Raw genomic sequence first — 14203 nt, 5'->3', positions numbered from 1 at the left:
CGAATTCAAAATTGAAATAGCTTATAACATTGTATTATATACCTGATCACACTTTTATTCATGATATATGTAGTCAATTTTATCTTATCTGAAAAATGTATAAATAAAATATTATGCGGATAAAAGTATTTTTCTTATTTATTTCTTTAAGATGTATTTTATTTTTGTTTTTTAAAAATCATTTAGTTTCTAATCTTGAATGCAGACACAGCTTGTAATCTTGTATGCAGACACACTTAGTTTGTTATCTCGTACACAAACACATTACTTTGTAATCCCGTACACAGACCCGTTAGAATCGTGCGTTTATAGCAAGACGAATTAGTAAATATTAAAACTTGTAACTCAAACGTTAATTGCGGTAATCAAATACTAATTTCACGAAACAAAACTTTTCCAAACGTATAACTAGCAACAAAAGTATAATAATATAATCGAACAAAAATATCAGGAAGAATAAAATACGTGGTTTAAATTCGGTATACAAAAAACTTAAAGCCAAATAACATAATAGAAAAATAAAAGGAAGAAAATATCAAACGGGTAGCACACAAATAAATAGAAAGGGGTAATTTAACACGTTAGTTTTAGAACCGAAAATTCAACACAAAAATAAGACATCAAGGAAACATTTTAATGAAACAAAAGATATAGTACCAAACACAAATAAAAGAACAAAAATAAAAAAGAAATAGATAGTTAATTAGTTAAAATATAAAGAGCAAAGAAAATAAACAAAGAAGTATAAAAAGCATAAAATAATAATAAACAATACTATGTGCACGGTTTAAGATACCATTTTAAAGTAAATGCATGTTTTATTGTTAAAAGATATTAATATCAATTTACTTTGTATACTAAAAGCTTTTGTTATTGCATTATTTATTTTAATGGTAATAAATAACTTATTTATTTATTTCTAAATTGTTTCTCAGTTGTAACGTTAGTTTTTCATTAAATAATATTTAATGATATTTTATTTTTCTACTTAAATACTTTTCATAGTCATCTATATTCTGTTAAAATTATCATGTATTAAACTAGTAATTTACTTAGAACACTCGTAAAGTGTGATCCGTCAAATAATTGCATAGAAATATTAGTCGGTTCGCTTCTTTAAGAAGCTCGTTTCCTACGTTCTCTGAAGAGCAAATTACGTTTTCGAACTTGTACATAAATCATTTCTTTCAGAAGCTCATTTTATTTATTCTCTCCTTTGTTACACAAATTAAGAAGAACTCTGATCCGAAAATACTAATTATTTGACGTCTTTCCCATCTTTCACACATCGTTTGCTACACAAACTCAAAGGAACTATGTTCCGAAACTCCAAAAATTGGGAACTTGTAAATAATTCATACGCCAGAGCATGATCGTTGTAACTTTAGTTGGATCATAATTATTTAAATCTGATAATTTCCTTTGCAAATTCAGAACAGCTAAGGAGAGCAACTTTAGTTAGTTCGTTTTACTACGTAAATTCCTAAGAGCAAAATTGTAAAAATAATTTTAAGTTTTAAAGTTACTTTTAATGTTCTAATAATTGTGATTGTTTAAGAACAAGAGTTTTACAATATACTAGTGTGTGTTGTATAAAAAGTTGTTTAGTTAAACAGACCTATACCATATATTTTTTCTCATAATAAATGAATACAGAAAGTAAACAACATACTTGAGTAAGCTTTGAAAAGAATTTCCTATCGGCGCAAATGAAAGGAATGATAAAACAAAAGAGGAGAAAATCAAACTCATTTTGCAGAGGAAATCAAATCATACCGCCTACAGTGGGAGAGGAAACAAAGGTAAACCTCTTCAATGGAAAATAGAATCAAATTTACACCGTTTGACTGGAAGAGGAATTAAGTCATGCCGCTTTAGTGGCAAAGGAAATCAAATTCATGTCCCCTGCAATGGGAGAGGAAAACAAAGTTATACCGGCTGCAGTGGGAGAGGAAAATAAAGTTATACCGCCCGTAATAAAATTGAAAGGGAAGAAAAATCAAAGAAAAATGAAATGAAATTTTTGAGTTTTACGTCCCACAGTTATGCCGGTTAGGCTAAAGGAGACGGTGATGATGAGAGATGAATGAAATGGTGGAATGAAGAAAGTGGGAGGAAACGGGAGAACCCCGAGAAAACCCACGCACACGGTGTTTGTCCACCACAAAGTTCACTTGGCGGAGCAGGGTTTGAACCCGAGACCCCTAGCACCATAGGTGAACGCTCTACCACTGAGCCACCGCGGCCCCTAAAAATCAAAGAGAAATCATACTTGTTTTGGGATCAAAGAAAGAATTAATACAAATTGCATAATATAAGGAATTCTGCTTTGAAAGAAATGATATGATACGCTGAGGAAAATCAAAGAAATATTATGGACAACGGGTCTTTAGCTATGAATTTAAAATTTTAGTTTATCGGCTATCAACAAATATATTTCCGTTAACATTTTATTCAGACTTCCCCTCAAACATTTACATCAACCAGAATGGACAACAGGATTTTTAGCGGGGAATTTAACATTTTAGTTTATCGTGTAACCACAATGACACTTATCAACATTTTATTTCGACGGCCCCTAAAACATTTCCATAAGGGAGAAAAAGAAGTCAGATTTTATGATTTGATATACACCATAAGGTAGATATTTAATCCGTATAATATAACATAAACAATTGTATATCTCTTTTGCACATAAGAATATATGATCGATGGTAAAAAATATAGGTTTACTAAAATTTATTTGCTACATATCACGTATACTTTTAATACAAACAAAGAATAAAACGTACTAGTATATGATTCTTAGGAAAGAATAACCATTTGTAACGTACCGTACTGGTAACGTTACATTCTGATTACATTTTAGTTGCCCAGGGTTTAATTTTTTTATTGTAGGTTGTGTTAGTTTTCACTTTATTCTTATAAGTGCTAAGTTGTATTTAAACTGGTATCATCCGTGTTCCTTTTATTATAGTTACTATTTTATATTGATGCCATACGTGGCATACGTAATTTTTATCTATGCCATAACCTTGGTATGTATATTCTCTACCTGCGCTGTAGGCTCTTATTATCTTTAGAAACTAGTTATGCGTCACCTTAAATTAATTTAGTATTGGTACATAACGAATATTCTGTTTGGCGAATATTATTGACATGCGTATAGTATATCTGGGGAAGTCGTTAGTGGAGAGAAACCCCATTAACTGATTAATACATTGGAGAGAGTATTTAACACAGCTATCCATTGCCATAAAAGTGTGTGTGACCTTTTTTACTCTAGAATGTGACATATAACAAATGCATATTAACGTAAATTGTGCTGTTATATTAAAAAAAAATATATATTTGCATACATATGTACACATAGGCTTACCTCAACTGAAGTAGTGCAGTTTATTAATACGATCATCATTGGTATAAAGAAACTACTTACGTGTACTAATAAAAAACAAATTAGACGAAAGCCGCCTTGCGTTGCAGTAAAGTTTTCATTTTCGTTTTAGATTCTCATTTGTTTGCATTTATTTGCATTATTACAAGTATTACGATGTTCTTTTGTTTGAGAAGAGTATGAAGAAGCGTCACATGGCGGGATTAAGTTAGATTAGTAAATACATTAGTTACACATGTTAAAGATCCTAGTTTAGGATTTATATATATAGATAATAGTAGTAGTGCAAATCTTTAAATTTGAGCGGGGAAAGATATTTACTTTTATTATTATTCGTGATGTGAATTATCATGTATAATGTGCAAGTAATCATGTCGAGTGTAGAATGTAAGAGGAAAAGAGCAACATGTCTACTTCAGTTACCTTGACAAAGCAGAGTGACTTGAAGTTAGAAATTGTGATGTTAAATTAATTGATTCGGCCAACCCATGGAAATTATTTGATTCGCTACAACCTATATACACATTTTGGAAGAAAATCAATCCTCCAAATTTGTTTTTTTAGAAGAAACATACGTGTTTACACATTGATGATCATACTGAGTGATAACCATTATATTAGCTATGCACTATAATTCTTATACTTTAATACGTACAGCAAATAAAATCAATTGTTATCGTTTATGGTAAGTGCTAACTATTATATTGTGAATACATGTAGAAGAATAGAGAATTATTATAAATTATTTAGTTATATTTTGCATAAATTGTATTAAAATAAAATCAATTGTGTAACGTATATCCTGGTTATATATATATATATATATATATATATATATATATATATATATATATATATATATATATATATATATACTAGCAGCGTTCACCCCGCTTCGCTGCGGTCACCCCGGAACGCAATAAACTTTGTTACTTAGATAATTTTTACTTTTTCGCTTTCAAGTGATTTATAGCGCCTGTTAGTTATGTTAACCCGCCGAGTCACAGGGTCATGCGGGTTGCATATAAATACGTTTATTTTTATACCTATGATGAACTAATAACAAAGGATTTCTACGTATGGACACCTGAATGATCAATTATCTCAAGACACTGGTAATTGAAAATTAAAGTGATATGATAAAAATCATCTAGGGTCCACATCCTAACAACCCCCCAAAAATGAAAGAAATCGGTTCAGCCGTATTAGCGTGATGAGCGGACAAAGGATTTTTTGTACGTATTGACACCTGATTGGTCAATTATCTCAAGACACTGGTAATTGAAAATTAAAGTGATATGATAAAAACCATCTAGGGTCCAAATCCTAACAACCCCCCCAAAATGAAAGAAATCGGTTCAGCCGTATTAGCGTGATGAGCGGACAAAGGATTTTGTGCGTTCTCTTTTATATATATAGATATATATATATATATATCTATATATCTATATATATATATATATATATATATATATATATATATATATATATATATATATATATAACTATTAATTATTTTGGAAGGATATTAACACGTTACACGCACACCTGCCTCCGCAAAGACAATTTGAACGTGTACGCTGGAAGGAAGGAAAATTTAATTCCCCCACTAAAAAAAGAATTATGGTTATGTTGGTATATTTCAATTAAGTGAACAAAAGTGGGAACTTAATAAATCCAATATCTACAAGTAAAATGTCGTCTTTAGCACGCCAGTTAATCTATGGTCTACATTAGTCAAATAATAGAGTTAAATCGGATATTATCAACTTCATATATATATCTGAACTTGAACAATATAATTAATTTCAAAATTATGATGATACAAACAATAACACAAAATGAATTTAATCTAGACCGAAAATTGCACTTAGAACTCAATTATAGAAGTCATTATCATTCAATATCGGCCAGCGATAACAGAACAGAAACAACCACAACGTTAAATGCCGTACTAGCTTGAAAAGATAAATTCTAGAAAATAAATTACTTACAGTAAGTATTCCACTTATAAACCATAGCATTCACAGTAATAAACTCGTATATTCACAAGCATCACATACACTACCAACACAATTTAATTTGTAAGCCGATTAGGTTGTAAAAGATTCAATTTTGACACCAAAGATAATTATTTTCCTTTCTATTTGATAGCAGCATGTGATCTGACGATCCCAGGTAGCGCTGCACTTGAACAAAATTTTCATTCCAAAAAGTACCACCAGAGGTCATACAGAGCCAGAAATTTTCTTGAAATGATTTAAATCTTAATTAGGATATTACCATTAAAATTTGGTGGAAAACTTATTATTTTCATTTTAATAACAGGCTAATTATGATTTGTAATTATTTTGAAAAATTCAAAACCTTAGCTATTTAATGACATATAAGTTTTGGCTTTGAGGAATAATAAGCAAGAATGTAAACAGTAACACGTGGTAAGGGTTGCACATGGATTTGTTAGTTTTGATGTAACACTGTTCAGACGCAAGTCTGCAGTTTGTGGTAAATAGAGAATTGAGAAAAGGCAATGTAATCTTAAAATTAAGAAAGATGTTTTGTAGAATCAGTTTGTGAACAAAGACACAAGTTAGGATATGACATAATATTCAGATTTGCAGAAACAACTCTCTGGGAATTTGAGTCATGGTGTGACAATGAAGAAACGAGAGTTTTACCAACAGCTGGGGTACTGACGTTGGTCCGGACATGAGATGACAAATTCCATCGTCTGGAGAACCAGGATAAAAAAATCTTCGTTGGATTGAGATCAGAAGTCGACGACAAGTTGATCGAACTTCGATGAGAAACCAGTAGAAAACATTCGAAAGCAGTTGGCATTTAGTAGGCTATAAGTTAAAGTCGAGCCTTCTACGTGGATAGTAGTGGCTGCATGCTCCAAGTTTCAACGTTCAGTTTCTAATGATACAAACTGCATTCCATTGTTTCTCTATATCTACGTGAATTAAAGAGACACTCAAATGGTCATCGTTGAGCTCCACGAGCAGCAGGTATGAGATATTTGTTGGACGTCTCCAGATACGACTGCAGAAGGTGGATCAGTTAATCGTTAGAGTTATCAGCCCAAGAATAACAACGGGTACGTGTTCCTTAGCTATATTGTTGCCTGTGGCCTATGTATCAAAACCTGTCCGTTGCGGATATGAGCAGAAGCGACTTTCTCGCGTCATAAAGCAAAGGTCCACAAGTTAATGGCACGATGCGAGGTGGTTGTCACGGTGGAGACTGCCTTAGGTTCGAGTTCCGGGCGAGTTATTGTTTAAAGCAATACTCCACCCTGTTATGGTCGAGGCGATTTTAGGCTCGATTATCGGGCGATCTAAAATATGTTTGAATAGGATTGTGTGTAGAAATCGCCGTGTCATAGTGGAAGCGCTTTAGGTTCGATTCTCGGGAATTTCTAGCACTCCACTCTGTCACCATGGAGAAAGCATTAGGTTTGATTCCTGGTGGACGCAAAATAACTTCGAATTAAAATGATAAGAAATACGAAAACTACCTGTCAGAGTGGAAGCATGTTAAGTTTAAGTTTAATTGTAGTTGAAGTGATTAAGCACATATTAAGTTTAAACGTTAGAGGAAATGAAAATAAAAAATGAAAATAGATTAACCCTCACCGCCCATCCTTACCTCAGGTTAGTTAAGTAAAGTTTCGTAGATGTTAAATTTAAGGAATAATTGAATGAAGATATAGTGCACACCAGAGCACAGAAAGCGAGTAGAGGTATACGAGTGGAATTTGACAATTTGTTTATGTTAGGAACACCAGAAAAGCGAAAACAAGTAAGAATAAATAGTCAGAATACAGAAGTAGAGCCAGCAATTCCACACATCGAAGTAGAGAAAGGACCGGTATTTAATTTTCCAACTAGCCCGGTGGTAAAATCATTTTCTGAAGATTTTCCGTCTATTTTTCAGTTGGACGAGAATTTAGTAAATTGTAAAGGCGCAAGTTATACTAAGGAAAAAATTCAGACGTTTTAGGTAATAATAGTAAAGCAAAGATGGCGTGAAATGTAACATTTTATGCGGATGTGAATAAGCTTCCGAAGTTTGATTTAAAGAGCGATGGTGATATCGTGTCCTTTGATGAGTTCGACGACACATGTCAAATGGAAGTTGGCGAGGACAACAATAGAAAAGAATTACCCCCGCGTCTGTTTAAAGGCGTAGGGAGACAGTGGATAAAGTTATTTTTAAAAAGGAAGAATATGGATGAGATAACCTATAAACAATTACAGGAAGATATAGTTGAAGCACTTACGAATTTAAGCTTAGATATACAAGAAAGACTTAGAGAGCGATTACATCAGGAAGATGAACCGATCACAAATTATGTGTACGACATGCTAGTAATGTGTGAGAGGTTAGAGTCTAAGATGTCACACAAAAATAAAATTGGAATAATAGTGAGTGGACTACAGACTTACTACATGGAGAAAGTACGGACCGTAGCTTATTCCACATTAGACAATTTGTAGAAGATTTACAAAAGATAGAGCGAAATAAATGTAAGGTAGATGTTGGTGTATATAGCAGTGGATTTTGTTCAGTTTTAAAAAACGTATTTTTTTTCTTTCTCGTGTGTGTTGTAACCAAGAAAGCCAACAGTTTCCAAGAACTATGGTCCCTCTCACCCCCATCCATTGACTTTCGCCCTCATAGCAGGGGTAGTGGACAAAGGAAGAAGCAAGGGACATTTTCTTCTTTTGGGTTGGTTCTTTTTAAAATCTAACCGAAAAAGAGAAAGGCAGTGGACAGTTAGCAAGTGGACATTGAAAACATAGGCTGGGAGCAAGCAGCTCAGCCGCGATTAAACATTGCATTTCATTTAGCATTCATTAAAATCATATTCTTAGCGCAACAGCGCAATACAAAGACATTATCTACGAACATTAAGTGTTATTGAACTATATCAATCCGTCACACAATTATCATAATAATTCAACAACGCTTGTAATGTAAATAGTTAAATTGTAGATTGCTTAGTGTTAAATATATGTTATATCAAACCGAACGTTCCGTCGTGTATCTGTGGATTGAGCTTGGCCCTATGAACATAGTCCATTACAAATCAGGTCCTCCGATCATACAACAGTTCTTTGGTCCACACCGGGCCAGATACGCGTTCGGGACTCGAAGTGTCGGTTCGTGCAGCAATTCGCGGCAATAACAGTGGTGAAAAGAACATAGTGCAGAACAGTTTGTATTAAATAAACAGTGGTGGTGGTGATATTACAGTAATTACCATAAAGAACATTTAAAAAATCAACATTTCAACTGGACCATCGAGGCAGCAGCATCTCAGCAGGCGTGGCGTCTACATCCAGCAGCAGTAACAGGTCGGTAAGTAACTTCTGGCTTTTCCTTTCCTTGTTGTTTTCCCTATTCAGTGTTTATTAAAATGAGTGAGACACAGCGTTTAGTGCGTCAGCGGGCAGCATACAAGGGACAAATGAGTCGTATGCAAGCATTTGTGAGAGCATTCAATGAAAGTGAAGCAAGTATTGAAGAAATTAAGACACGTCTCGAACATTTGAACTCAGTGTGGTCTAAGTTGCAGGAAATACAAGATGCAATAGATATCGCACAGGATGGTGAAACATCAGATGAAGCAAGAGGAGAAATAGAAGACCTGTATTTCTCTGTCAAGGCTAAAATGCAAGCGTTTGTAAGTTCACACGAACAGAAGCATCAACCGTCAGTAAACAACAACGCACCTAGTTCATCGCAGGTTCATACGCCTATTAAACTACCGACAATTCAGCTGCCAACATTTGAAGGTGATTACAAGCAGTGGCCTTCGTATGAAGACACATTCAAATCGCTTATTCATAACAATCAGATGATTCCAACAATTCAGAAGCTGCAATATTTGAGAGCGTCTGTACAGGGAGAAGCGCTGCAATTAATTCGGAATCTTCCCATAACAGAAGCTAACTACTCGGTAGCCTGGCAGTTATTGGTGGAGTGGTATTCAAACAAAAAGCTTATTGCCGCAGCATACGTTCAAGAGATCCTACACATTCAACATATTCAACGGGAAGGTGCAGAAGAACTTCGAGCCTTCGTCAACACGGCTTCAAGCAACTTGAACGCATTGCAAGCTCTTGAAACAGACGGACAACTAGCAGACATAATTTTAGTGCAACATTTTGTTTCTCGATTGGACAATAACTCCAGAAGGGCGTGGGAATCGGAAAACACAGAGTCAAGATTCCCCACTCTTTCTGAGCTATTCTCGTTCCTAGAGAAAAGGTGTCAAGTTTTAGAAACTATCAAACCCAAGCACAGTGAAAGCAAGCAAGCTAAAATAACTCAAGTTCAAATGAAGTCGAACAAACCTAATTATATGAAAACATGTGTGTCAACAGTGTCGCTTGAGTGTTATTTTTGTAAAAAATCGCATGCTTTATATTCGTGTCCGTCGTTCATTCAAGCTAGTGAAAAACAGAAAGAGGAATGCGTTCGCAAGAACAAACTTTGTGTAAACTGTCTGCGAAAAAATCATGTAGCGGGTGAATGCAAAGCAAACACGTGCAAGAAGTGTGGAAAGAGGCACAACACATTGTTGCATTTCAACACAAGAACAGCCAGTTCATCCCGACCATCCGAAGCGCGGCAGGGAGAGGAGAACACCAACAATGAAGAATCATCGTCATCATCACAAGCATCATACTGCACGCTTAAGGGGCTGCATAACTTGCAGGTTCTTCTATCAACTGCAATGATTAAGGTTCAAGACAGTACGGGACAGTGGGTCACCTGCAGATGCCTCTTGGATAGTGCCTCACAGAGTCATTTCGTATCAGAAGACTTGGTGCAGCGTCTCAGATTAAGAAAGCAAAGATGTCACATCCCAATAGAAGGCGTAAACAGCGCAACATCAGAAGCACGATTCAGTGTGGGTATTTCCTTGCGTTCCATGGTAACGTCATTCGCAACTGATATCAGCTGTTCAGTGTTGCCACATATCACCAGCAACTTACCATCGCATCCCGTTGACTGCAAAAACTGGAACATTCCTAAAAACATCGCATTGGCTGATCCTACCTTCAACGTACCTGGGAAGATTGATCTGTTATTGGGTGGAGGATTATTCTTCGAAATTTTGAAACCAGAACAGAAGACGCGCCAAGGAGCATTTCCTGTGTTACAGAATACAGAGTTTGGATGGTTAATAGCAGGTCAAATTCCACAACAGCACCCCACACGTTCACCAGTGACGTCATGTTTCACTAGGACGGAAGGCGATCTTCACCATCAGCTTCGCCGTTTCTGGGAATTAGAGGAGTTTACTGCGAAACCAAAGTCATCAGGGGAAGTAGTTTGCGAAAAGCATTTTAAGGAAAATACCACGCGGGATGAAACAGGCCAATTCACCGTGCGCTTGCCTCTTCATGAAGATCGGAATCTGCTCGGAGACTCACTACAGCAAGCAACGACGCGATTCCATCAAGTAGAGCGTAAGCTGCAACATCAATTGGATTTACGTGAATCGTACGTAAGTTTCATGGACGAATACGAACAGCTAGGCCACATGGAGAAGATAAATGAACAACAAGAAGAAGAGAGAGGAACAACGTACTATCTCCCTCATCATGCTGTTCTGAAGCCCACAAGCAGCACAACAAAATTGCGCGTGGTTTTTGATGCTTCAGCCAAATCTAGCAGTGGGAAATCATTAAATGACATCCTTATGGTTGGCCCAACAATACAAGATGATCTGTTCTCCATTATATTGAGATTTCGAACACATCCAGTGGTTTTTACAGCGGACATTGAGAAAATGTATAGGGCAATCAGAGTGCACCCTGACGATACGCCACTGCAGCGTATTCTGTGGAGAAATTCAAAGGATGAACCAATTAAGCTTTACGAACTAAAGACCGTCACCTATGGCACGGCTTCAGCGTCATTTTTAGCCACTAGATGTCTCCAGCAGTTGGCAGAAGATGAAGCCACATCATTTCCCAAGGCCTCAGCAATATTACGTCAAGACTTTTTCATGGATGACCTTGCAAGTGGGGCAAATTCAGTGGAAGAAGCATTAATTCTGCAAAGAGAATTGATTGCATTACTGCAGAAAGGGAACTTCAAATTACGCAAATGGTGTTCTAACAGCGCAGCGTTGTTGGAAGCAATTCCACCGACTTACAGAGAGATAAACTTCCCTGTTCAATTTCAAGACGGCGAGGGAATAAACACCTTGGGATTATCTTGGGATCCCGAGAAGGACAAATTCTTTATTAAGAACAAATTAGCTCCTCCCACGAGTGAAAAGGTGACAAAGCGACAAGTTGCATCTATAATAGCAACGATTTTCGATCCGCTTGGGTTGATAAGCCCAGTAGTTATCAATTATAAGTGTTTCTTGCAGCAACTGTGGCTACAGCCAATACAATGGGACGACGAATTGTCTACAGAATTAACCGCAAGATGGCAGCAGCTGCATCGATTACTACCAACAATAAACACAATACAAGTAAACCGTTTCGTCTTGATTGAAGGCAGCATTCAGCGAATTGAAATACACGGGTTTGCGGATGCAAGTGAAACCGCTTATGGAGCATGTGTATATGTTCGTTCCACTAACCATAAGGGCGTAACAAACACTCAATTGTTGTGCTCAAAGTCACGAGTGGCACCTCTCAAGAAGGTCACGTTGGCCAGACTGGAATTGTGCGCCGCATTAATGCTGGCCCAGTTAGTGCATAAGGTAGTACCTATATTGCATATCAAGGTAGACAACGTTTATTTATGGACCGACTCACAAATCGTCCTCGCTTGGCTTGCGTCTCCGGCTACAAGGTGGAAAACATTTGTTGCTAACAGGGTTGCACAAATACAAGAAATAACGCATATTAGTGACTGGCAACACTGCCGCTCGGCGGACAACCCTGCAGATTTGATATCACGAGGTGTTAAACCCAACGAAATACAATGTAAGACGTTGTGGTGGCATGGGCCACCATGGTTATCTCAATCAAAGAGGTTGTGGCCGTCATCAATCAAACCAACACCGGAAGATGTACCAGAAGCCAGAAAGATAACAGTCGTGAGCGTGACCACCCAAGAAAATCACACAAGCATAATAAACAAGTTTTCGAAGTTATCAAAATTAGTACGTGTAATGGCTTATTGCCGAAGATTTATTCAAAATGCCAAAGGGGGGAACGAAAAAACTACAGACAATCTGACGTCACTTGAATTGAACGCTGCTTTACATACGTGCGTCCGCATGACACAAGAAGAGGAGTACAAGCAGGAAATTAAAGAGTTATGCAATGGAGGGCAAGTTTCGACCAAGAGCCTCTTGAGAAATTTAAGTCCGTTTCTAGACGAGAATCAACTTCTTCGAGTAGGTGGAAGGTTGGAACACAGCAACCTTACATATGATGGCAAGCACCCTCTCATCCTACCACCGAATGCTCATTTAACAAAGCTTATTATTGAATCGGAACACATCAAGCTTCTCCATGCCGGCCCACAGTTGCTAACAGCTTCGTTGAGACAACGATATTGGATAATCAGATGCAAACAAGCAGTTAAGAAATTTACACATCACTGCTTGACGTGCTTCCGTATGAAGGCCAAGTCTGTCACACAACAGATGGGACAATTGCCCGCACCCAGGGTACAACCAACAACACCCTTTTTGAACTCAGCAGTGGATTACGCAGGGCCTATTGTTATCAAATCTGGTTCCGTTCGAAACAAATCCACTCGCAAATGTTATGTAGCAGTATTTGTTTGTCTTGCCACGAAGGCTATTCATCTGGAGTTAGTTAGCGATCTCACCTCTGAAGCTTTCATTGCAGCATTAAGAAGGTTCATTGCAAGAAGGGGTAGATGCGCCAATATTTACAGCGACAATGGCACTAATTTTGTGGGAGCAAACAATACATTAAAGGAGCTATACCGCATGTTCAAATCAGATGCGTTTCAAACAAGCATCAATGAATACTCTTGCTCCGAAGAGATAAGATGGCATTTTATTCCACCACAATCACCGCATTTTGGCGGCCTATGGGAGGCAGCAGTGAAGTCAATGAAGTACCACCTAACAAGAACAATGAAGAACGCAATTCTTACATTTGAAGAGCTGAACACTTTGCTAGCACAAATTGAAGCGTGTCTCAACTCACGCCCCCTCACTCCTCTTTCCGACAATCCTAATGAAAGAGAAGTTCTTACTCCTGGTCATTTCCTCATAGGGAGACCCCTTACCTCCTTCCCTGAGCCAGACCTAACTGACCTGGCAGGAAATAGGCTTAGCCGCTGGCAGCGACTCCAGAAATTCCATCAACACATCTGGCACCGGAATATTTAAATGGACTCCAACAACGCAACAAGTGGTTCTTTCGAGAAGAAAACATTTGCCCAGGCACTTTGGTTTTATTGAAGGACAAAAATCTTCCCCCACTCACATGGAGAATGGGTGTCATTGAATCAGTACACCCCGGGAAGGACTCAGTTGTTAGGGTTGTTAGTGTAAAAACTGCTTCCGGGATTTTCAAGAGGGCTGTAAACAATCTCATTCCCGTACCTCAAGATTGTGCAAAGGTTGGTCAGAGTTAACCTGACCAAGAGGGGGGAGTATGTTGGTGTATATAGCAGTGGATTTTGTTCAGTTTTAAAAAACGTATTTTTTTTTCTTTCTCGTGTGTGTTGTAACCAAGAAAGCCAACAGTTTCCAAGAACTATGGTCCCTCTCACCCCCATCCATTGACTTTCGCCCTCATAGCAGGGGTAGTGGACAAAGGAAGAAGCAAGGGACATTTT

General features: G+C 37.1%; 1 protein-coding gene across 1 annotated transcript; it reads left to right on the top strand.

The window, feature by feature from the left end:
- The first annotated feature begins 8822 nt into the window (after window positions 1-8822).
- LOC145685442 (uncharacterized) lies at window positions 8823-13751 on the top strand. The gene has a single exon (XM_081757838.1). It carries the CDS (start codon window positions 8823-8825, stop codon window positions 13749-13751), a length of 4929 nt encoding a protein of 1642 aa, XP_081613964.1.
- Window positions 13752-14203: the final 452 nt, after the last annotated feature.

Source organism: Thermobia domestica, chromosome 5 (genome assembly GCF_964235325.1).
Source record: "Thermobia domestica chromosome 5, izTheDome1.hap1.1, whole genome shotgun sequence".
Lineage (NCBI taxonomy): Eukaryota > Metazoa > Arthropoda > Insecta > Zygentoma > Lepismatidae > Thermobia > Thermobia domestica.
This window is presented reverse-complemented; position numbering and strand designations above follow the sequence as displayed.

What these genes read in the sequence shown, in the direction of transcription:
- LOC145685442 (XM_081757838.1), top strand. Translation starts at nt 8,823, where the DNA reads ATGAGTGAGACACAGCGTTTAGTGCGTCAGCGGGCAGCATACAAGGGA.